Source organism: Corella eumyota, chromosome 1 (genome assembly GCF_963082875.1).
Source record: "Corella eumyota chromosome 1, kaCorEumy4.1, whole genome shotgun sequence".
Taxonomy (NCBI): Eukaryota; Metazoa; Chordata; class Ascidiacea; order Phlebobranchia; family Corellidae; genus Corella; species Corella eumyota.
The window spans coordinates 16,417,789-16,437,870 of NC_137490.1; the positions used below are offsets into that span (position 1 = coordinate 16,417,789).

The window sequence follows — 20,082 nt, forward strand, 5'->3', positions numbered from 1 at the left end:
TGTGAATTAAATAAACTATTTTAGAATCCGCAATATTTTCCCTGCAGGTTTAAGATATTTTCTTAGAAATTTTATTTTTTCTTTCCAGCAGTGTTCTTGTGCTCTGGCATGTGCATACATTTTTCCACCAAATTCTATAGTGAATGATTCTTCCTTTGTACGAAATGACTTGTTTAATATAGTAAAAGGTGGTTCCAACAAGTGTCCAGCATCAGGGTATCTTAACAACTTATAGTTAGAATGATTATTTTTTTTAAAAACTTTTTCTATTTCATCAACAAAAAATTCAAAAGGAGCGCTATGATCATCCAACCTAGCCACGTACATTAAAGCTTTTTTGTCAAATTTGTGAAATTCCAAAGCGAGTCCAGGGAATTTTTCGATATAATTTCTTGGAGCCATTGTATCTTTCACATCAGACATATCAGTAAACTGAAATGCTTTTAAAATTGTGTTTTCGTATTTAATATTTGAAAACAGTGGGTAAGTAAGACCATTAATCGAAATAGCACACAAAACTTTGTTAATATAATTTGCCATTGCAAATGATATAAAACCGGCAGTAGAGCTGCCAATTACTCCAACTCCTTCGTTACTTACAGTTGAAAGGTTACTTAACTTATTAACTGCTTTCTCAAAGTACTCTAAGTCAAGTTGCTTTGGCATTAGGGCTATTTTGTTAAGGTTATTGTGAAGACCGGGGAGGCCGAAATATGATAAAGCTAAAGTTGCAAATCCATGTGATGACAGCAAAGAAGCTCTGTATTCGAGTTCTCCAAGTGCCCGTCCAAACATTGTCACAACCCCTAACACAACAAATGTTTTATTTAACCTGGGCGTTGAATAGTAATTATAAAAATATAAACAACTTAATTTTACATATATAAAACATTTTAATTACCTGGAAACGGCCCTTCCCCTGGAGGTAAAAATACAGTTCCGTGTACGCCATCTTTCTTCATTGTAAGTTTAATTCTTTTTGCCGATGTGTCCATAAACCATTTATTTATCGCAACATTTGCAATTTTTTTGTTTTTTAACTCTTCTGGCTCAATTAAATATAATTCTTCGACGGAATTTATTCTTAAATCTTTGTACACGGATATATTAACAATAAGTGGCGTAGTAACATCAACTTTTACGAACCTCTGGTATTTGCACTAAAAACGTTTGCAATTTTAAAATCTTGTTTTAAATAAAGATGGTTTTTCCTTTAAATTTTACTTACATTCGACTTTGCAAAACAAACCTTATTTTTTGGAGAAGATTGCATAGACCAGAATAATCCCATTGGTTCAATACCCATATATTGTCCACCATGTAGCAGTTAAATAGCAGTGAGAAAGCGTCTTACTAGTTTAACGGTGAATTACAGAATGAAAGATAAGATAACAGCGGGACGCTTAAGTAATTAGGAAAAAGGTAATAACAACATGCGTATAACGTAAACACACATACTAGCTTCGTATGTCAATAAAGTAGTGCGCTACACAATTCCCCCCCCAGAAGCGTAGTAAAAATTATAAGAAAATTAAAAATTACAAAAAAAAACAGTTAATTTTGTTTCGTTTTTGGTCTTCCACGTTTTTTGGGTATTGCCACTTGAACAGGCTGCGTCAAATCAACGTTGGCTGGTTTCAAACGATCAACGGACAAAGTTTGTTTGGTACCACCAATATCCAAAATAAAAGTTTTTATATCACGCTTTATTACATAATATGGTCCTTCATAAGGTGCTGTCAGTGGAGGGCGATGAGCATCTTTTCGAATAAAAACATATTTACAAGTTTTTAAAGTTTGAGGGACATATGTAGTTTGATTTGCGTGGCGTGACATGGGTTGTGGCATAAACTGGCTGATTTTTTCGCGTATAAGCTTTAATTTTTGTTCGCTGTTTGTTTTGTCAGGGTCATGAAAAATGAAATCCCCTGGGACAGTAATTGGGGCGCCGTATACTAGCTCCGCCGACGACACCTTTAAATCTTCTTTAGGAACGGTTCTTATACCTAAAAGCACCCATGGAAGTTGATTCGTCCAGTTAGGTCCAGTCAACCGCGCCATTAACGAACTTTTAAGGTGGCGATGTAATCGCTCAACCAAACCATTGGATTGCGGCCTGAAAGCACACGTGTGGTGTAACTGAATGCCGAGTGAGGCGTTTATAGATCTCCAGACACTAGAGGTAAATTGCGATCCTCGATCAGACGACATATTTAAAGGAATACCAAATCGCGATATCCAATTGTATAAAAAAGCTTTTGCACATGTATCTGTTGTTGAATTTCTCATCGGAATTGCTTCTGGCCATCTGGTAAAACGATCGACTATGGTTAGCAAATACGTGTAACCGTCTGATGGGAGAAGAGGGCCGACAATATCGATATTTATATCGGTAAAACGAGCTTTTGCGTCTGGATATGTAGATAAGGGAGTTTGCACATGCCGTTGAATTTTTGATTTCTGACAAGGAAAACATTGTCTTGCCCATGTGCCAACATCCTTGTTGAGACCCGACCAAACAAATTTTGAAGCAATTAATTTGCGGGTAGTTCGGATTGAAGGATGTGATAAGTCGTGCAAAGTATGAAATATTTTCTTTCTCCATGACAAAGGAACAATGGGACGAGGCTTACCAGTTGAGACATCACACAAAACAGTTGCGCCCTTGATGCCCATATTTATATCAGCAATTTTCAGATTAGTTTCTGCGGTACGATATGCTTGTACTTCCGGTACAAGTTGGTCTGCGGCAAAAATCTCAAAATCGAGATCGATAACGTTATTTTTAATGCAGGAAATGTTAGCCCGTGACAATGCGTCTGCGACATAATTTTCTTTTCCATTAATATGTTGAATATCAGTCGTATATTCGGAAATAGCCGACAGATGTCGTTGTTGTCGATTAGACCAAGGATCAGTGGCTTTAGAAAAAGCAAAAGTAAGTGGTTTGTGATCTGTGTAGATGGTAAATACTCTACCTTGGAGAAAATAACGAAAATGGCGAACAGCTAGATACATTGCCAGCAGTTCCCGATCGAATGCGCTATATTTTATTTCGGCAGGTCGTAAATATTTGCTGAAGAAAGCAAGAGGTGTCCACTTTCCATTAATTACTTGTTGCAAAACGGCACCAACCGCCTGTTGTGATGCGTCAACCGTTAAGGCTGTTGTAGCATGCGCCTGGGGGTGATGAAGCATGGTACAATTAGCAAGTGACAATTTTGCCTTGTCAAAAGCGAATTGCGTGTCCTTATTCCAGATCAACTTTTTTGGCTTTCCTGACAAACTTTTATAAATTGGCGTCATTATGCGTGCGGCATCAGGAATAAAACGAAAATAAAAATTTATCATTCCGGCAAACTCCTGTAGTCCTTTAACAGTTTTAGGGGGCTGCATTTGCGTAATAGCTTTTACTTTATCCGGTAAAGGAATTATTCCAGCTTTGTTAACCAAATGCCCTAGAAAGTTGAGTTCTGATTTGCCAAATCGACATTTGTCAATGTTAACGACTAAGCCGTTTAGTGACAGAACTTCAAAAAGACTTTTTAAGTGTTCAAGGTGCTCTTTCTCAGATTTGCTTGCTACCAATATGTCATCCAGATAGACGAACACGAAATTAAGACCTTGACACACACTGTCCATGAGTCGCTGGAAAGCTTGTGCAGCATTTTTTAACCCGAACGGCATGCGCCTGAATTCAAAAAGGCCAAATGGAGTTATGACAGCGGTCTTCGGTATATCTTCAGGGGCCACTGGCACTTGGTGATATCCTCTGACTAAATCTATTTTAGAAAATAGGCAACAACCGTCTAAATGCGATGTAAAATCTTGTATATTGGGTATCGGATAACGATCCGGTTCTGTGAATGCATTTAGACGGCGATAATCACCGCACGGTCTCCAACCTCCAGAAGCTTTGGGCACCAAATGAAGGGGTGAAGACCAAGGACTAGAGGAGCGTTGAATTATGCCCATTTCCAACATCTTTGTAAACTCCGTTTTGGCAATAATAAGCTTCTCGGGTGGCAATCGACGAGCTCGTGCGTGAACAGGTGGACCGATGGTGGGAATGTAATGCATGATATTGTGCTTAGTGGTCTTTTGATCAAAACGTGGCAACGTAAGCCCTGGAAACTGATGCAATAACGATGTATATGTTGAATTGACTTGCAATACCAATTTTTGTGGAGGGTCGTTTTTTAAAACTGGTTTTTGCAAAAGCTTTTGGCCGTTTATGTCTACTAGGAAGGAGTTTTTACGCAAAAAATCTGCACCAAGAAGTGGCCTAAGAACATCCGCAATAACGAACTTGCATAAAAATGTACCAACAGGTAAGCAAATTTTTGTCATTTTAGTCCCATATGTGCATATTTTGCCTCCATTAGCGGAAAGAAGTGGTTGTTGTTTGGTTCTTGTTCGTCGCTCATAACTGGTCGGCGGGATAACACTTACTTCAGCACCAGTGTCGATGAGAAATCTAATTTTGGAATTGATGTCGTGCACAAAAAATAAATTGTTTTGTTTACCGGTTGCTGCCGCTGACAGCAACCGGCCATTTAGTTTTCCGAAAAATTACAAGGAGGAACGCATTTTCTGGCCCTGTTTCCAAACCGGCGATGATAGAAACATAGAGAATCGCCATTCTTATCGGGTTTTCGCTCAGTTAGTGTCCGATTAACTCGAGAAATGGCGTAAGGTGATGGAGCATTTCTTGCCATCCATACAGCATCGGCACGTTGCGCAAGTGCACGCATGTTTGCGAATGAATCATGGGCAAGAACTAAACGTACATCCTCTGGTAGATGTTGCAAAAAAAGGTGTTGAAAAATAAAACACGATTTGTGATCGCCTAACAGTGCCAGCATTTCATCCATTAATTCGGACGGTTTGCGGTCTCCCAAACCAGGCATGTTTAGCAACCGAGAAGCCCTTTCTTGTGCGGAAAGCGTGAATGTTCCTAGCAATCTTTGTTTGAGTGTTTCATACTTGTCATTGCTTGGAGGGTTTTCCAATAAATCAATGACCCGAAGGGCAGTATCTTGATCTAAGGCAGCAACCACATACAAGTATTTCGTCTGGTCAACATTTATTTTTCTTAACTCAAACTGAGCTTCTGCTTGTTGATACCAAACTCTCGGATGAGCTGACCAAAAGCTTGGCAATTTTAAAGAAACAGAATTCTCTTCTTTAATCATTCTAGAAATGTCGTTTCTAGATGTCGGGGTCACCAATGTAGCAGTTAAATAGCAGTGAGAAAGCGTCTTACTAGTTTAACGGTGAATTACAGAATGAAAGATAAGATAACAGCGGGACGCTTAAGTAATTAGGAAAAAGGTAATAACAACATGCGTATAACGTAAACACACATACTAGCTTCGTATGTCAATAAAGTAGTGCGCTACAACCAACAGATTTTTGTTTCGTTAGATTAATTGTTCCTTAACGAAAAAGATGCGTTAATATAAGTATATTTAGACGTATATGACCCTTCTTTAATCCTTTTAATAAATGCCAATTACAGTTTTGTACATCAAAATTAAGGCAATCTTTATATTACTTACAGGAATACCAAAATACTTACTGTTAATTATTAACATTTAAATAACTAACCGTCTTGACTGGCAATGTATATAGCTATGCTTTCAAATGAACTTCCATTATCAATAGTTGTATAAGAATGTAATGCATAATGTTTTTCTGGGATTAATTCTAGTAAAAAACGATTTTTTAGTAGCTTACGATAGATATTTATTTAAATGGCTGTAAACAATTTAATTGTATTGTTGAACCTCTCACCTGTGACTTTAATGGCAATTTCCTCGTCTACATAACTGTTTAACTTGTCACAGTATATTTTGGTTGTACTCATTTTATCAATACTCTTTTTCTATATATATATTTATATATATATATATATTAGCATAAACATAACCTAACTACCTGGTTTAAAAGAGCTATATGTAACAAAATTGTAATAAAATAAAAAAGGAAATTAAAAAATTTAACGGTATAACACCATCATTATGCTGCAGTTTTAACACCAATCATCAGACATGTCAACAAACCACACTAATAGTTAGAAGCCTACAAATTAAATACAAAAAGCTTTGTACATTTACAGCGTGTCATTTTTTTGGGACATCAATAACTAACATCTGTGCGCTCAGGTAAACGCTGTTTAACAACTTGCACACCATTTAATTTCGATTTTACGTAATAGTTTAACATGTAGCCTTTACAACTACAAAGTACATTTGTTAGCCTAACCTGTTTTGTGTTTGGTCACACTACTCATCTTTGTTTGCTTTAAATAAGTCTTATTAACGACCAAATGACATGGTCGGCAAAATTTTAGAATAAATAAATACTAAAGAAACGTGTGGGTAAATTTAAAAATAAACGACGTTTTTAAGCGCAGTCTCAAATTAGGCAAAGTTAAAATAGTTTAACTGAAAAAAACAATTTAACTGAAAAAATTTAGTTATTCTCATGTTAATGATTTTATGTATAAGAAATGTAAACATGTTTGCAAAAACGTAATTTATTTACCCTGATAAAAAAACAAACACATAGGCTATTAAGGTTAAGATTTTAATAGGGAAAAAATATAAAAAATATTGATATAATGCAGAGATATAAGACAAACACGAAACACAAATTTTTACTTGATAACAAAACCAAAATGATTATAATGTTAGTTTATTTTAAACATCGCATCAGCTTTCGTGCTGGTTTGAGATACAAATTAAAAAATTCGATTTGTTCCTTCCAACAATGCTCTTGTGCTCTAGCATGTGCATACATTTCTCCTCCAAATTCAAAAGCAAATGGTTCTCCTTTAGTACGAAGGGTTTTGCTTAAAATTGTAAAAGGTGGTTCCAGTAAATGCCCAGCACCAGGGTATCTTAACAATCTATTGTTGGGATGATTTTCTTGTTTCAAAAGCTTCTCAACTTCGTCAATAACAAAATCAGAAGGGGTGTTTTTGTCATCCAAGCTTGCAGCAAACATCAAAGCTTTTTTGTCAAGCTTGTGAAAATCAACTGAAGTTCCTGGAATTTTTTGAACATGGTTTACAGGAATCATGACCTCCTTCACATTCGAGATATCAGTTAGCGGAACAGATTTCATTATTTTGTTTTTATATTTGATATCAGAAAACACAGGGTATAAAAGCCCATTAACAGCAACAGCACAAGAAACTTTGCTAATGTAGTTGGCCATAGCCAAGGATAGAAAACCTGCAGTGGAGCTGCCAGTTACACCAACTCCTTCCTTACTTACTGATGGAATTTCACTAAAAGTATTAACAGCTTTTTCAAAATATTCTAAATCAAGTTGCTTTGGCATTATTTCCTTGAGGTTATTGTGAAGACCAGGAACACCAAAGTAAGATAAGGCTAATGTTGCAAATCCATGTGTTGATAGTAAGGACGCTCTGTATTCAAGTTCACCCAAAGCCCGTCCAAACATTGATACCACCCCTAAATTTAAAAAAATTTCAGAATTAAAATTTAAGTAAAATATTTTAATAATGCAATTTTAATTGTTTTTTATAATTGTGTTTAATTATAGTTTGGCATAAAATGTTAACAAAAGTGCAAAAAACAGTAATTTTAACCTGGAAAAGGTCCTTTTCCTGGAGGTAAAAATACAGTTCCATGTACACCATCATTTTCCATTGTAAGCTTTATTCTTTTTGCTGATCTGTCCATAAACCACCTGTTTATTGCAACTGTTGTTACTACCTTCTTTTCTAATTCTTTGGGATTAAGGGAACATACATCCTCCACTGAACTGAGATTTGCATCGTCATACACAGCTATATTTACAACAAGTGGTGTTGTAACATCAACTTTGACAAATCTTATTGTAAATCTAAACTAAAAATTAATTTACATTTTTAATAGTATGAAGTTTGATAAATAACCCCATTTGTGGTTTAAGTCTTAATTTTAAATTACATACTTTATTCTTTGGAGAAGATTGCATTGACCAAAATAATCCCATTGGTTCAAGACCAATATATTGTCCACCAACAGATTTCTGTTTAGTTAAATCAATTTGACCTAAATGGAAATAGTATAGTTAAAAATTTTAAAACAACTAAGAATATGCTTTCTTATCATAAATAAAAAGAAAATTGTATAATATGATACCACCTCTTACCAGTTTGGTCAGCAATATATCTAGCTATACTTTCAAATTGATTTCCATTGTCAATTGTTGTATAAGAATGCAGTGCATAATTTTTTCCAGGAGTTAATCCTAAAAATTAATATAATAACAACTTTACATAAAAATGTTTTAATTTTGATATTTCGTTTACCACTTTTAAAATCTTACGAAAGAGTATATATATATGTATTTTTTTACCTTTAATCTTAATCGTGATTTTTTCATCAACATAGCTATTTAAACCACTACACTCAATTCTTACGTTAGACATTTTTAAAAACCTAAAACTTAAAAAATACAAGGTTACATTAAAATAGTGATAAAAATCAATATGCAAATTACTAAAAAAATTAATAATTTTTTGGTTTAAAAAACAACAACAATAAAAACTGTATTTTACAAATATTATTATATATATTAATATTTAACAGAAAATAGAAACTACAAAACTGAAATCCATTGCAATACACAAATTTTGTATTTCATTACAAAACAAAGCAATTAGAGATTGGGTGATGCAGTTAGATTGTTCTTTAAAAATAATATTTGTTCTGCCCAAGCGCGTTCATGTGCTTTACAGTGATGATATTTTTTGCCACCCATATTAACATAGCGAATTTCATTACTAAAAGTAAGCTTAGTTTTTTGTAAGTGCATAAAATTAGGTAGATCAATAACATGACCTGTGTTAGGGTATCTGATTATTTTAAACTTTGGATGTTGGTTAGCTAATAAAAGTTTTTCAGCTTGGTCAATAAAAAAATCTGAAGCAATAGATAATTCATAAATTAAAGCTATAAACAGATAAGCCACTTTACTTTGCTTGTAAAAAGAAAAAACCGACTTTATTACATTTGTGTTAAATGGAAATTTATGCAATTGAAAAATAGTCACTACCATAATTAATGCCAACATGATCACAGTAAATGTTGCCATTTATCCAAATAACAGCCCCAATTTCAGAAAAATATTTTGGCAAATTCAAACCTAACGATGTTCCCAAGGAAAAAGAAATAATTCCAGTTTGTATATTCGAGTCTATTGATTTACAGTTTTAAAAAAACCCAAGGACTTTGTCAAAATACTCCTTTTCATCTAGAGTAGACAGCAATCCAGGCATGCCAAAATAGCAAAACTATAATTTTTCAACAAAGATGCCTTGTAGTCTACAAGTCTTGGAATGGCATCAAACAAATATATATCAACATTTGTTAGATTTACCCTATCATGCTTGGATTGCTTCATAGACCAAAACAATCCCATTGGTTCAACTCAGGTGTAATCCCCACCAATAGATGAATCTGTTTTTGAACTAAATCAACCTAAAAACAAAAAACATGTTTAGCATAAATATTTTAAAATATTTATTATCTATACATATTTTACCATTTTTATCAGTTCTGTAATGTGCAATAATACAACAAAACCAATAAACAAAATGCTAAAATGCATATTTTAAAATACCTGAAGCAGTAATATGAACAGATTGGTCAAACATTTTGGATGTACAATCCACCATAATTTTTGAAGCATTCATTTTGATTTATTTATTTAACTTATAAGTTGCTAGATTTCTGTTATAAAAAGTAACATAATCAAAAACAGATTATAAAAAATGGTTGAGGAGTAAAAAATAATTATTTTAATACATATAAAAGATTTTATCCACCATTCAAATTAAAGTACTTTTCTCTATTAAAAAAAGAACAAACGTAAAAAAAAATATATAAAAAAAAAGATTACTTTGCATAAGAACTAAACTATCATGATTAAAGAAAAATAGATCAAGAAAAATAAAATTTCCTTAAAATGTTTAAAAAACTTTATTACACTTTATAGAGTTATAACATTTTACTAACGAAGGGATAATTTCTAAAACTGCTACAATAATTATAATCCAGAAGCAGAAAAATATATGACAAAAACAACAATAAGGTTACAACAGTTGCTAAACAGCAATTAAATGTATGCACAATTATTAAAAAATTTGTTCATGTTTAAATACAGATATATACATTAAATTTTTGAGGTAATTTTAGCACCTAACGAATTTCTAAGAAAAGATAACTGCTCAGGCCAAGAGTGGTTTTGTGCCTTGCAATGATCAATTCTATTACCACCCCAATCCATTGACTTAAATGGCATTCTTTTTTGTGGGCTTAACCTGTTATGGATCGCATAGGCTGGTTCAAGTAAATGACCAGCCCCATAATACCTAAGTATTTTGTAGTTCGGGTGATCGGCGTTTTTAAGCAAGCGCTCAGCCTCAGCAATGTAGTAATCAGATGGTGTGTTAGCATCATCCATTCCAGCTATAAACAAAAATGCAACATTGCGCTGATTGTAAAATTTAAAGGTCAATTCTGGCATTTCTTTCAGGTGGTATGTGTTTCTCAAAATGCCAATTTCGTTGGAATTTATTATCACATTCTCCAAGTGGTATGGTGCTAGTTTGTACTCTATGTTTTTGTACTTGTATTCTGTCCAGCATGATTGAGTAAAACCATTAATCCAAACCAAACTTTTGATCTCAGGAAAAACTTCTGTCATCATTAATGATAGTCCAGTGCTAAATGAAATGCAAATCAGGCCAATTCCAGAACCCAATACACTTTTATGATTAGTCAAATATTCAACAGCGTTTCGAAAATAATCAAAGTTAATGGAAAAATGAGTAGAATTTCCCCCAGTGAATGAAAAGGTTTCTGGCAACTCAACAGCGCCGGTTACATTAAAAAAACTTAGTACAATGGAGGCAAATCCATGAGAAGCCAGTAAAGCAGATTTAAACTCAACTTTTCCTTCAACACCACCGAACAAAACCATAACACCTAAAAATGTTTTAATGTTTTCAAACATGTCATATAGTTAAACAAAAAACTACAAAAAAAAAAAACTAATAATTGAAGATTTTTACACATAAAATGTTAATCAAATTTAGTAATTTGATTTAAAAGTTACCTGGAAAAGGTCCTTCGCCAGGTGGCAAAAACATTGTTCCTATGATCCCATGTTCTTTTCTATTTAACTCAGTTCTCTTTGTTCCTGGAGCCATATACCAGCGATTGAAAGTAGTCTCTGCTATTTTTACCGAATTCAACTTGCCAGAGATTAGTCTTAATTTGTGTAAATCCTCAATAGAATCTATAACCTCGCTGTAAACACACAAATGAACCACTAATGGTGTAGTGACATCTACTTTGGAGAATCTCGAATACTGACTCTGGAAAAATGTGATTAGTTAACACTTTATATATAATTTATTTTCATATTTTCATTACTTGTAAATATGGGTTACCCTATTTTGTAACGATGGGCCCATGGCCCACAATATTCCCCCATGTTCAACTCCTGTGTAACTTCCACCTATCGAACAATCTTTGCTCAAGTCAATAACCCCTGAAACATATCAAATTGATGGTTTTATCAAAATTTTTATGGTGATGTTTAACTGTATTTAAAAAAATTTCTAATAAAAAAGAGGCTGAATGACAAATCATTGGACATTAAATGAAATAAATAGGCTAACATAAAAATACCATTTTTTTGTAATTATTGCATTAACTTACCATGGCAACCAGTGTCATATTTGGCAACACATTCAAATCTCGCTCCATTATCAATGGCACAGCTGGAGTGAATGGTGACTACCTTATTACATAGCAATCCTACATGTTCAATTATGTGATTTTAAACAACTTCAAATATTAAAAAATAGACATCATACATTCAATTTACATAGAAAAGTATTTTAATAACTGTTTAGTAATTTTTTTACAGACTTTTTAAAGTAACAGATTGTAAGACAAAATCTAGAATATTTACAAAAAAAATTTATCACAAACCTTTTATTACAACATCGACCCTTCGGTCAGCCATTGAATTTTTTGGGGTAACTTTTATAAATGCTTCATATTGAGTAGACATCTTGTCTGTGACATGATAAAATTTTACTTTTAATGTTTATCATGTTAAAAAGTTAACACAAATAATATTAACTTGAGATATACCAAGTAAGGTAAATTTTCTAGCAGTATTTGCACCTTACAAATTTGTTAAACTTTCTTTTTAACAGAAAACAACATCTTATAAATCTGTAACAAGTTAAGCAATGTAAAAGTACATTAAATCAACTTACATAACTAAATCTGTTGTAATTACTTCCAATTTTCCGTTTATTGCAAAGCTTGTTTATTACATTAATATATAACCCTACTGTTAAATAATATCTGAATGAAAAAATGATGGTGATTACAAAGCATGACAAAATATATAATTTCTTTAAAACGAGAAGGTTATGTTATTTTGAAATAAAAAATGGTATACCAAATATACATATACGTAGTTTGAAAACAGATGCATAGAAATATATAGGTTCTTTGTTATAATGTAAATGTAGAAGTGCTAATGTGCATAACTATATTAAATTTTTACATTTTTGATCTCGTGCCCACAATAAATATATTAAAAATGAATAAAACAAAACTGCTGCACATAAAAAGTTTTACAAGTAAGTTACTAGTTAAAGAATAATTGGTATTATAAACAACTTGCAAATTAAAATTATAAGAAAGAAAAGTGCACATTGAGCATAAAAAATCAAAATTTTTTGGCAACCGATAATTAATTGGTGTACAAAAACTTAAGTGAACAATGGTTAACAATTGTAAGCAGCAATTTACAATAACAAAATGTATACATTATAATTTTTTGTAAAATAATGGTGTAAATAAACTAAACTGATAACATAAATATGATACACAAACCTAATAAAACCATAGATCTGATTGGTAAAGACTATTACTAGTATAGAATAATAGTAATAAAATAACGAATATACACATCTTCAATAGTTTATAATACAATTCCAAGCATATGCATAAATATTTCATAGAGCAAATATAATCCGTTATAACATATATATATATACCTTTTAAAATTAAATATGGCCTAGCATGATTGTATTATTATCAAGATAACATGATAATTGGCAATGATTAAATCAAAATTTATAATTTTAGGAAACAATTAATTTCTGGTCACAAACAAATGAGGCTCCCGCTTCCAATACTTTTCTTTCAGCAACATAACCTGGTTCAACACAAACCATAAACTTGTAACCCTCGTTTTCAAAATCTGACATTCCTGCTGCCTTCTCTATCCAGGGGTTCCATAATACTACATTTAAACAAGGTGTGTTTAAAGTTAACAGAAAAAACTTCTAATAAAATCTATGTGAAACAAAGAACTGTACACTGACTATTTAACCCTCATGAATTAAATTGTTTATTTTGTTTAGATTTAGTTTATACTGACTGCATGATGATAATAATCTAGCTATAAAACCCATTTAAATTGTGCCACATCGGCTTACTTAGAATGTTACAGGTCAGTAAATTAAATATTAACTTCTAAAACTATGTCAGACATAAAAACCACAGAAACATAGCAAATAAGGGTACAAAGGTTAGAATGCAATTTAATCTACAGTGATATGATCTCTTGGTTAGAAAATTAACCAACTTCGAAATATGGTATTCAATATGAAGTTAATGTTTAATTTAAATATATTTTGTTATTAGAATAGTTAAAATACTAATATGACAATTCCCCCCAAAAAAATTTAAGACATAATTTATACTAAAAATATTTATTAAACTACCTGTGTCAGGCAAGTTTGATTTTTTCACAGTGATATTACAACCTGGCATGTTTATCACATGACCGTCAGTTTTTTTGTAGACGTTATCTACTAGTTTGCTAATTGAAACCAGTTTACGTTTTTCTTCCACATTATGAGTTTTTGCAACCTAAACACAATTAAAGAAATAAAAGGTTATTTAATTGCCTGTTAGTATGTAAAAATATAACTTTTCAAGATACAGAAATAATATTTATGTAAAAATTCAAATAATATGTTACTTTTTTATTGTTGGATTTTAAGTATATACAACATTTAAGATTATATTTATTTTACCTTGTCATCATAAAAACAGCCACCAAAACCTGTCATTGTAGTTTTAGTGATGTCAGGTACTCTAACGTAAGTGTGAAGCAATGTTGTAAAATCAAAAGATTTTGATCCTGTATTTTGAATTGTAAGTTCACTGGTCAAAGAATTTTCTCCAAGTGTGACTTTGTATAATAAAATAAAACTAAAAAAAGGGTATGCTTGTTATATTACTTTATTTCGATTGATGTTATACTAAATAAACAGATTTAAAGGCAATTCCATTTTGTTGTTTTTGTATGTTTAGAAGTTATAATACTCACTTAAAATCCCACATTTTTCTTGTTTCATCAGAATCTCTTAGTTCCAAGATCACTTCGGCATTTCCATTTTCCAACTAAAAAAATGTTAAATGTTGTACCTTCAAAAAATATGTTCAAGCAAAGGCAATCATTATATAGGTTGGTAATTAAGAAGTCTACCATAGTATATAAAGAAACACAATAAACAAATAATATTCCTTTTTCTTACAACACAAGGTTGTTTAATGACTTTCCACCATGAAATTCTGGCAAATCCATGTTGTGGACCAAATTCCCAAGCTCCAAAGTTTGCTAAAAATTATTTGCTTATAAAAACTGGCTTTTATAATTTGTGTTATACTCATTATAAATAACCAGTGCCTTCTTATTGATATTTAAAATGATGTTATTATAATTAACCCTTATTTCATCAAGATTAAGATTTTAATAAAGCGTAATAGATAATTACAATCAGGAAATAAATTTATTTAAAGAGTAATAAAATAATTACTGATTATCAATATTCCTAATAACTTACGAAAAACAACAGGAATTCCTCCTCGTACAGCCTTACTTCCATCCATTTTCGAAGTTGAGCTCAAAAATAATCTTTCCTTTCCATTTGCAATCCAGGATGTGACTGTAGCTCCAAACAAATGGATTGTTGCACTATCTCCATTCTTGTGGTTAATAGTCACTAAGTTGCTCATAGTTGTGTTTATTATTAATTGACTTTAAGTTATTTTAAATAATAGTCTGCAAATACAATCATTTTTAAAGTTGGAATAAAATTCTTAATTTTTTTTAAATCCCTAAAATCAATTTTTAAGCACCATTTTTTTTATACAGACAAAGTTAGAGCGCTATAAAATTAAAAACCTTAAAATTTAAAATTAGGCAGCAGAAACAGTGCTTAACATTTCTTTATCTTCTCGGACAAATTTATTATTTGACCTATTTAGTAAAAATACTTCGGCCCTCAAACCACCAATGTTTATAATAGTCGAAAGCTTTAGCTTCCAGAAGGTCTTAGTCAGACCCAATGCTTTCATCATTGAACGTCTGTCATAAGTTAATAAACAAGCCCTTGCTATACCCAAACGTGACACCCTGGCCAATTCAAATAACATAGAAGGATACAAACTACGATTATCTTGTTTTGAGCCATGACGTTTACCAAATGGCAAATCAGTTACAATCACATCAATAAAATCATCACGCCAAGGTAGGTTGGTTGCATCTAGTTGTAAAACTTCTACAGAACATTGGTGTTTAACTTGGTTTAGGAACTTTGCATTACTCCTGGCTCTTACTACGGCTGCACTTGCAATGTCAGCAGCTATGTGAAAACAGTTATTAAAATCATGACAAGCTTCGATTGAGATTGCTGCACACCCACACATTGGGTCTACTACTATTTCCCCTGGTTGTAATTTACACATTCTTAGCATGTTATAAGCAAGTGTGGCCCTTAAAGTAGTTATCCCAAAATGTGAAATGTTTCGATGGTGTAAACTGGTTGGTGTAAGTGACAAAGAGACCATAACTGATTCAAAATCTAAATTTACTAGAACTTCGAGGTTGTAAGTTGTAAGATCAACTTTCCATAAAGTTACGTCTTGTAGCGACCCTCCAAAATGTTGCTCTGCATCAACTGAAGTTACAGATTGTTGTTTTCCAACTCTGTTAGCTGTGACCCGATACCTTATAGTAGGATTTTTTGGATCATCAATACCATTACCAACTTCTTTAAAAATTCCATTATCTGCTTTATTTTCAATAACATGAGCCTCTTTATCATTCAATATTGTATTTATGACTTGGTCTTTATCTAAAGTTAGGGCATCTAACTTATCACAATCTTTATCCAACACTTCATCTTGTTTTTTTTCACCGTTTGTTAATTTTTCCTTGTCATTATCTTTCTTTAATGCAGTTTTTGTATTTTTACCCTTTGATCTTGAATTCTTACCAAACTTCTTCTTTTTGTATGGCGGCTTTTGAAATTTTAAGTTTTCTCTCCAAACAGTAACAACTTCATCCCAATTTATAGTTTGGGGTAATTTAAAAAGTTTTTTAATTTCTTCTTCTCTATCTTCATGGTAAACATAATTCTCAAAATTTTTTATCACCAGGAACAGCCTGTCAACTGATCGCAAATTATGTATATTCCCGATACACTCTAGCTTTGTTTGAAAATACACTTTTCCTCTCTTTGAATCACATTGACTATTCTCAATCTCTATTTTTTCTTTGATTTCTTCAACAGCAGTTGATTCAAATCCAGTGGCAACTGTTGCACCAAAAGTTAAAATTCCATCAGCTGAAGTTAAATCACGAATTAACATATTTTAAAAACACTATATCCTTAGAAACAAGATATATTACTTAATGATAGAAATTCCAACAAAAAAATGTTAATTTACGAATTCATACACAAGTATAAAAGTACCACACTTAACAAAATAAAAATAATTTGCAAGTAAGACACATTTCTGAACAACAAAAATGATAATATATTACTGATTTAAGTTAATGTAAACTTATGTTTTCATATTTTCGATCACTTTAAGTCTGTGTGGGATCCCAATTCTCAATTTTAATTGATAAAGAAACTGGTGGATCTTTGTTAACACTTATTTGAATGGTATGGCTTTTTTCTTCATGATTATTCATTTCAGTTTGAGAATTTATGGGATAATCTGGTAAGGTTATACAAGAAGGTGATACATGGAATTTGTGCTGCCTTTGCAAACATCTGGAAAGATTTTCTTTAGTAAGAACCCAGTCTTTGTTGTTAGAAATTTGAAACGGACAATTTAAAACCGACTGGGACTGAATCCAAAATATCATTCTTCTACCACTCTGAGTTTGCATTACTCTCTCAATTTTTTTCAACTCTTTAATATTATCAGGAGAAGCATATATTGCTTCTTTTTTAATTAAAAGTTCTCTTGCAATTGGTTTTGATAAGGTGATTTTCTCTCCGAATACGCCATAATTCATTGAGTCTTTAGTTAAAACAATGGTAAGATTTGGTAAGCCATACTCAATTCTTTTAACCTTGTAAATGTCGTGTTTTCTTTTAAGCCTTGGAGCAGTATTTAATCTAGGAGTTAGAATCTCCCACCACCTTTCCATCATAAGTGTGTGAGACAACACTCGGCATGTTATCTCAGGACGTCTTCTATCGCATATTCTCAACAAATTGTTAAATAATTTATTTCGCAGCATATTTTTTAAACCAGCAGTTTATGCAACCAACCTATCACGATTTTTTAAGGTAACCAGTGCACAAACGCCATCCATCGAGATAAATAAACGTGTGAAAAAAATAGTTTACTTCCGCATAATAATTTTTTTTTAATTTTATCCTCATTATTTTACAACGTTTGTTAAATTAATAAACATCAACATTATAAACAACAAATTACAGCAAACGTCGTTTTAAAAATTAAATAAATTTTAAAAATTAAATGAAGATTATAGTTTTTTATTTTTTGTGTTGCAGTTATCTAAAGTTGTAATTAATTCCATTTATAATTCCACCAAATAGTAAACAAGAAAGTAACGTGAATAATGCATACATGTATGCCAAAAACTGGTTTGTTCGTTTTAATTCATAGAGTTCTTTTATCAGCGTAGAAACTGTGGTTAAGCAACCGAAAAACCCGACCTGTAATGCAAATAAAATTATTTCTGACCAGCAATAATCTACAGTTGAACAATCCACAGCCTTTTCTTTGACGACACTTATAATAGCTAGAAAAACAGCACCTGATACATTTACTATATAAGTGCCTAATGGAACAACGTGCCCTTTTATTTTAATATCGTTGTATTTGGACAACCAAAATCGTAGACAAGCTCCGGGAGGTGCCAATAACAGTGACAAAAGTATAGATCTCGATTTTTCTGGGACGTGATGCAACGCAAAAACGGTAAGTCCACTGTATATAACAATGCTTAAAACTGTTGCAGTAATGTCAGAGATCATTGGGCCACGTTCTATGATAGGACAAGTGGTTCTTCTGCCGATTAATTTACCGATGTCTTGGCCGATAATATAAGATCCAATAAAAACATGGAAACCAACCACCCAAGCTACAACACTCATGACCTAAGTATATAACAATTAAACATTAAATAAAGAGAAAATTTTAAATGGCATATACCCTGTGGTAGCTGCTGTTATATAGATCACTTTAAAACTAAAGACTACGATTTTCTTAAAGGTTACCTGCGAGTGTGATGGCATTGTATGATTTCCAACGGTCATTAAACTAATTTGTTGATGCCAAGACCACGTGGTTAACGATCCACAGAATCCAACAGACAACCCAACAACTAACGTTGACAAGGTCGTTTTACTTAAAGGAGAGCCATTAACAATTCCTTTCAAATTAAAAATAGTTTTAGTTATTGCGTAGGCTACAGCTAAAAATGTGTATGCTGTGCGTTGCTTTTTACATTACCATTTGACATGGTCATTTATTCAGTTACCTAAAATAAAGCAGCCTAAAGTGTTTGAGATAAACGAATTAGTAATAACTGTTTCCGAATGTTCTATTTGAAGAAACAAGAACATTTCGTCAATTCCTATTCTAACAAGGCAACCAAGGACCGAAAACAGCCTAAATAAATAAAAACTGAATTTATTTTCTCTACTTGGTTTAGATTCCATTTAGATTAAATTATCAAACAACACTAATTTTCAACTCACACAACTTGAATGTAAAAGAAAACGATGGTCGACTCCCACGAGCGAACATAAACATATTTAACCCCGCGTTGTGGCACTTCCACCAGTTGCCTGTCGTCAAATTGAGCCATTTCTTTTTCTATGGTTTCCTCTTCACCCGCGTACATTAGCGTAAACGGTGCCGATTTTACCTCGTAAGCTTCCGAAATAATTCCAGGGTGATAAACCATAGAAGTTTCCTTTAAATAAAATATTAAAAAATTTAGTAATAAATAATGTTAAGAATTTTTCACGTTTTTTTAGCAAAATAGTGTTTTTGTCTTATAAAAAAAAGGTCAAACAAAATTAGTACCAATACGATTTGTATTACAAGGTTTGTTGTTTTAACTTGTTAGGTGTTTAATTACAACAACAGCACAATCAAGAAATAAAGAGTTTTGTATGTTTATAGTTAAACTTAATAACAAAGGATCCAACGTTTATCTTTTTTAATTATACATTTTCTTTTTTAATATTTAACAAATTCATATACAAAAAAAAAACGATAAAATTAATAATAGGTAAGATATAAAAATTTTAATTAAATTATTATCTGCTAAATTTAAATTTAGGTGTACGAAAAACTAAATTTTTTTTTGCTAATTGGTTAGATAATTACTTAATGTATTAAAAATAAATAACTTTGCTTTAGTTTTGTTTAAATAAAAAAAGATTTTGTATTACCAATCATCAATTATCTTGATGTAATGTCGTTGTCATGTAATATAATTTTAATAAAAAAATAATAAATTAATATAAAATTAAGCTCACCTCTACTGTACCACTCATTTTGCTGTAGTTTCAGTAATATATTTACCTTAATTTACTTTTTTATACCTAACTATATGACTTAGCATAGACTCAGTGTTTTTTGTCAAACCGTTTTAGTTACGAAAGTCTGAACAAAATAA

The 20,082-nt window shown here is 31.9% G+C and overlaps 8 protein-coding genes across 9 annotated transcripts; all 8 read right to left on the reverse strand.

Moving 5' to 3' along the window:
- Positions 1–15: 15 nt before the first annotated feature.
- Positions 16–1,321, reverse strand: LOC145740815 (acyl-coenzyme A amino acid N-acyltransferase 1-like; the record flags this gene model as incomplete). The annotated part of the gene is made up of 3 exons (XM_082558652.1): positions 16–806; positions 902–1,160; positions 1,250–1,321. Coding segments are annotated over 3 exons (1,122 nt in total), but the record flags the coding sequence as incomplete, so codon positions are not given.
- Positions 1,322–4,503: 3,182 nt separating this feature from the next.
- On the reverse strand, positions 4,504–5,195 carry LOC145740847 (uncharacterized). The gene has a single exon (XM_082558653.1). The coding sequence runs from the start codon at positions 5,193–5,195 to the stop codon at positions 4,557–4,559; it is 639 nt and encodes a 212-aa protein (XP_082414779.1). The 3' UTR covers positions 4,504–4,556.
- Positions 5,196–6,535: 1,340 nt separating this feature from the next.
- LOC145753294 (acyl-coenzyme A amino acid N-acyltransferase 1-like) lies at positions 6,536–9,434 on the reverse strand. Its single transcript, XM_082569707.1, has 6 exons — positions 9,400–9,434; positions 8,377–8,465; positions 8,170–8,268; positions 7,969–8,069; positions 7,622–7,883; positions 6,536–7,484 (listed from the first exon to the last, which is right to left on the reverse strand). Exons 1-6 carry the CDS (start codon positions 9,405–9,407, stop codon positions 6,700–6,702), a joined length of 1,344 nt encoding a protein of 447 aa, XP_082425833.1. The 5' UTR covers positions 9,408–9,434; the 3' UTR covers positions 6,536–6,699.
- Positions 9,435–10,047: 613 nt separating this feature from the next.
- On the reverse strand, positions 10,048–12,407 carry LOC145743220 (bile acid-CoA:amino acid N-acyltransferase-like). Its single transcript, XM_082561139.1, has 6 exons — positions 12,317–12,407; positions 12,024–12,110; positions 11,748–11,846; positions 11,477–11,577; positions 11,140–11,401; positions 10,048–11,009 (listed from the first exon to the last, which is right to left on the reverse strand). Exons 2-6 carry the CDS (start codon positions 12,103–12,105, stop codon positions 10,195–10,197), a joined length of 1,359 nt encoding a protein of 452 aa, XP_082417265.1. The 5' UTR covers positions 12,106–12,110; positions 12,317–12,407; the 3' UTR covers positions 10,048–10,194.
- On the reverse strand, positions 12,407–15,225 carry LOC145743255 (uncharacterized). The gene is made up of 6 exons (XM_082561180.1): positions 14,969–15,225; positions 14,660–14,742; positions 14,452–14,525; positions 14,156–14,333; positions 13,841–13,988; positions 12,407–13,356 (listed from the first exon to the last, which is right to left on the reverse strand). Exons 1-6 carry the CDS (start codon positions 15,138–15,140, stop codon positions 13,196–13,198), a joined length of 816 nt encoding a protein of 271 aa, XP_082417306.1. The 5' UTR covers positions 15,141–15,225; the 3' UTR covers positions 12,407–13,195.
- LOC145743210 (tRNA (guanine(6)-N(2))-methyltransferase THUMP3-like) lies at positions 15,192–16,798 on the reverse strand. Its single transcript, XM_082561129.1, has one exon. The coding sequence runs from the start codon at positions 16,776–16,778 to the stop codon at positions 15,324–15,326; it is 1,455 nt and encodes a 484-aa protein (XP_082417255.1). The 5' UTR covers positions 16,779–16,798; the 3' UTR covers positions 15,192–15,323.
- On the reverse strand, positions 16,798–17,765 carry LOC145743264 (large ribosomal subunit protein bL9m-like). Its single transcript, XM_082561191.1, has one exon. It carries the CDS (start codon positions 17,662–17,664, stop codon positions 16,999–17,001), a length of 666 nt encoding a protein of 221 aa, XP_082417317.1. The 5' UTR covers positions 17,665–17,765; the 3' UTR covers positions 16,798–16,998.
- A 175-nt stretch (positions 17,766–17,940) lies between these two features.
- On the reverse strand, positions 17,941–20,045 carry LOC145743229 (uncharacterized). 2 transcript variants are annotated; one of them, XM_082561156.1, is made up of 6 exons: positions 19,943–20,045; positions 19,154–19,371; positions 18,934–19,064; positions 18,671–18,825; positions 18,208–18,550; positions 17,941–18,106 (listed from the first exon to the last, which is right to left on the reverse strand). In XM_082561156.1, exons 1-6 carry the CDS (start codon positions 19,958–19,960, stop codon positions 18,051–18,053), a joined length of 921 nt encoding a protein of 306 aa, XP_082417282.1. In that variant the 5' UTR covers positions 19,961–20,045; the 3' UTR covers positions 17,941–18,050. The 2 variants fall into 2 exon arrangements, with proteins under 2 accessions (XP_082417282.1, XP_082417275.1); XM_082561149.1 differs by having other exon boundaries at positions 17,941–18,550.
- Between the last annotated feature and the right edge of the window lie 37 nt (positions 20,046–20,082).

Bases quoted from the DNA above. Each gene is read 5' to 3' on its own strand.
- LOC145740847 (XM_082558653.1), bottom strand. From the start codon at position 5,195: ATGATTAAAGAAGAGAATTCTGTTTCTTTAAAATTGCCAAGCTTTTGG.
- LOC145753294 (XM_082569707.1), bottom strand. The intron at 8,269-8,376 runs GTAAAAAAATAC...ATTAATTTTTAG, and splicing joins AATCACGATTAAGATTAAAG to GATTAACTCCTGGAAAAAAT. The intron at 8,070-8,169 runs GTAAGAGGTGGT...ATTTCCATTTAG, and splicing joins ATATATTGCTGACCAAACTG to GTCAAATTGATTTAACTAAA.
- LOC145743220 (XM_082561139.1), bottom strand. From the start codon at position 12,105: ATGTCTACTCAATATGAAGCATTTATAAAAGTTACCCCAAAAAATTCA. The intron at 11,402-11,476 runs GTAACCCATATT...ACATTTTTCCAG, and splicing joins GCCCATCGTTACAAAATAGG to AGTCAGTATTCGAGATTCTC. The intron at 11,010-11,139 runs GTAACTTTTAAA...AAACATTTTTAG, and splicing joins TGGCGAAGGACCTTTTCCAG to GTGTTATGGTTTTGTTCGGT.
- LOC145743255 (XM_082561180.1), bottom strand. From the start codon at position 15,140: ATGAGCAACTTAGTGACTATTAACCACAAGAATGGAGATAGTGCAACA. The intron at 13,989-14,155 runs GTAAAATAAATA...AATTGTGTTTAG, and splicing joins GCTGTTTTTATGATGACAAG to GTTGCAAAAACTCATAATGT. The intron at 13,357-13,840 runs GTAGTTTAATAA...GTTTAAATGTAG, and splicing joins ATCAAACTTGCCTGACACAG to TATTATGGAACCCCTGGATA.
- LOC145743210 (XM_082561129.1), bottom strand. From the start codon at position 16,778: ATGTTAATTCGTGATTTAACTTCAGCTGATGGAATTTTAACTTTTGGT.
- LOC145743264 (XM_082561191.1), bottom strand. From the start codon at position 17,664: ATGCTGCGAAATAAATTATTTAACAATTTGTTGAGAATATGCGATAGA.
- LOC145743229 (XM_082561149.1), bottom strand. The intron at 19,065-19,153 runs GTGAGTTGAAAA...TTATTTATTTAG, and splicing joins TTCTTTTACATTCAAGTTGT to GCTGTTTTCGGTCCTTGGTT. The intron at 18,826-18,933 runs GTAACTGAATAA...TTAATTTGAAAG, and splicing joins TTTAGGCTGCTTTATTTTAG to GAATTGTTAATGGCTCTCCT.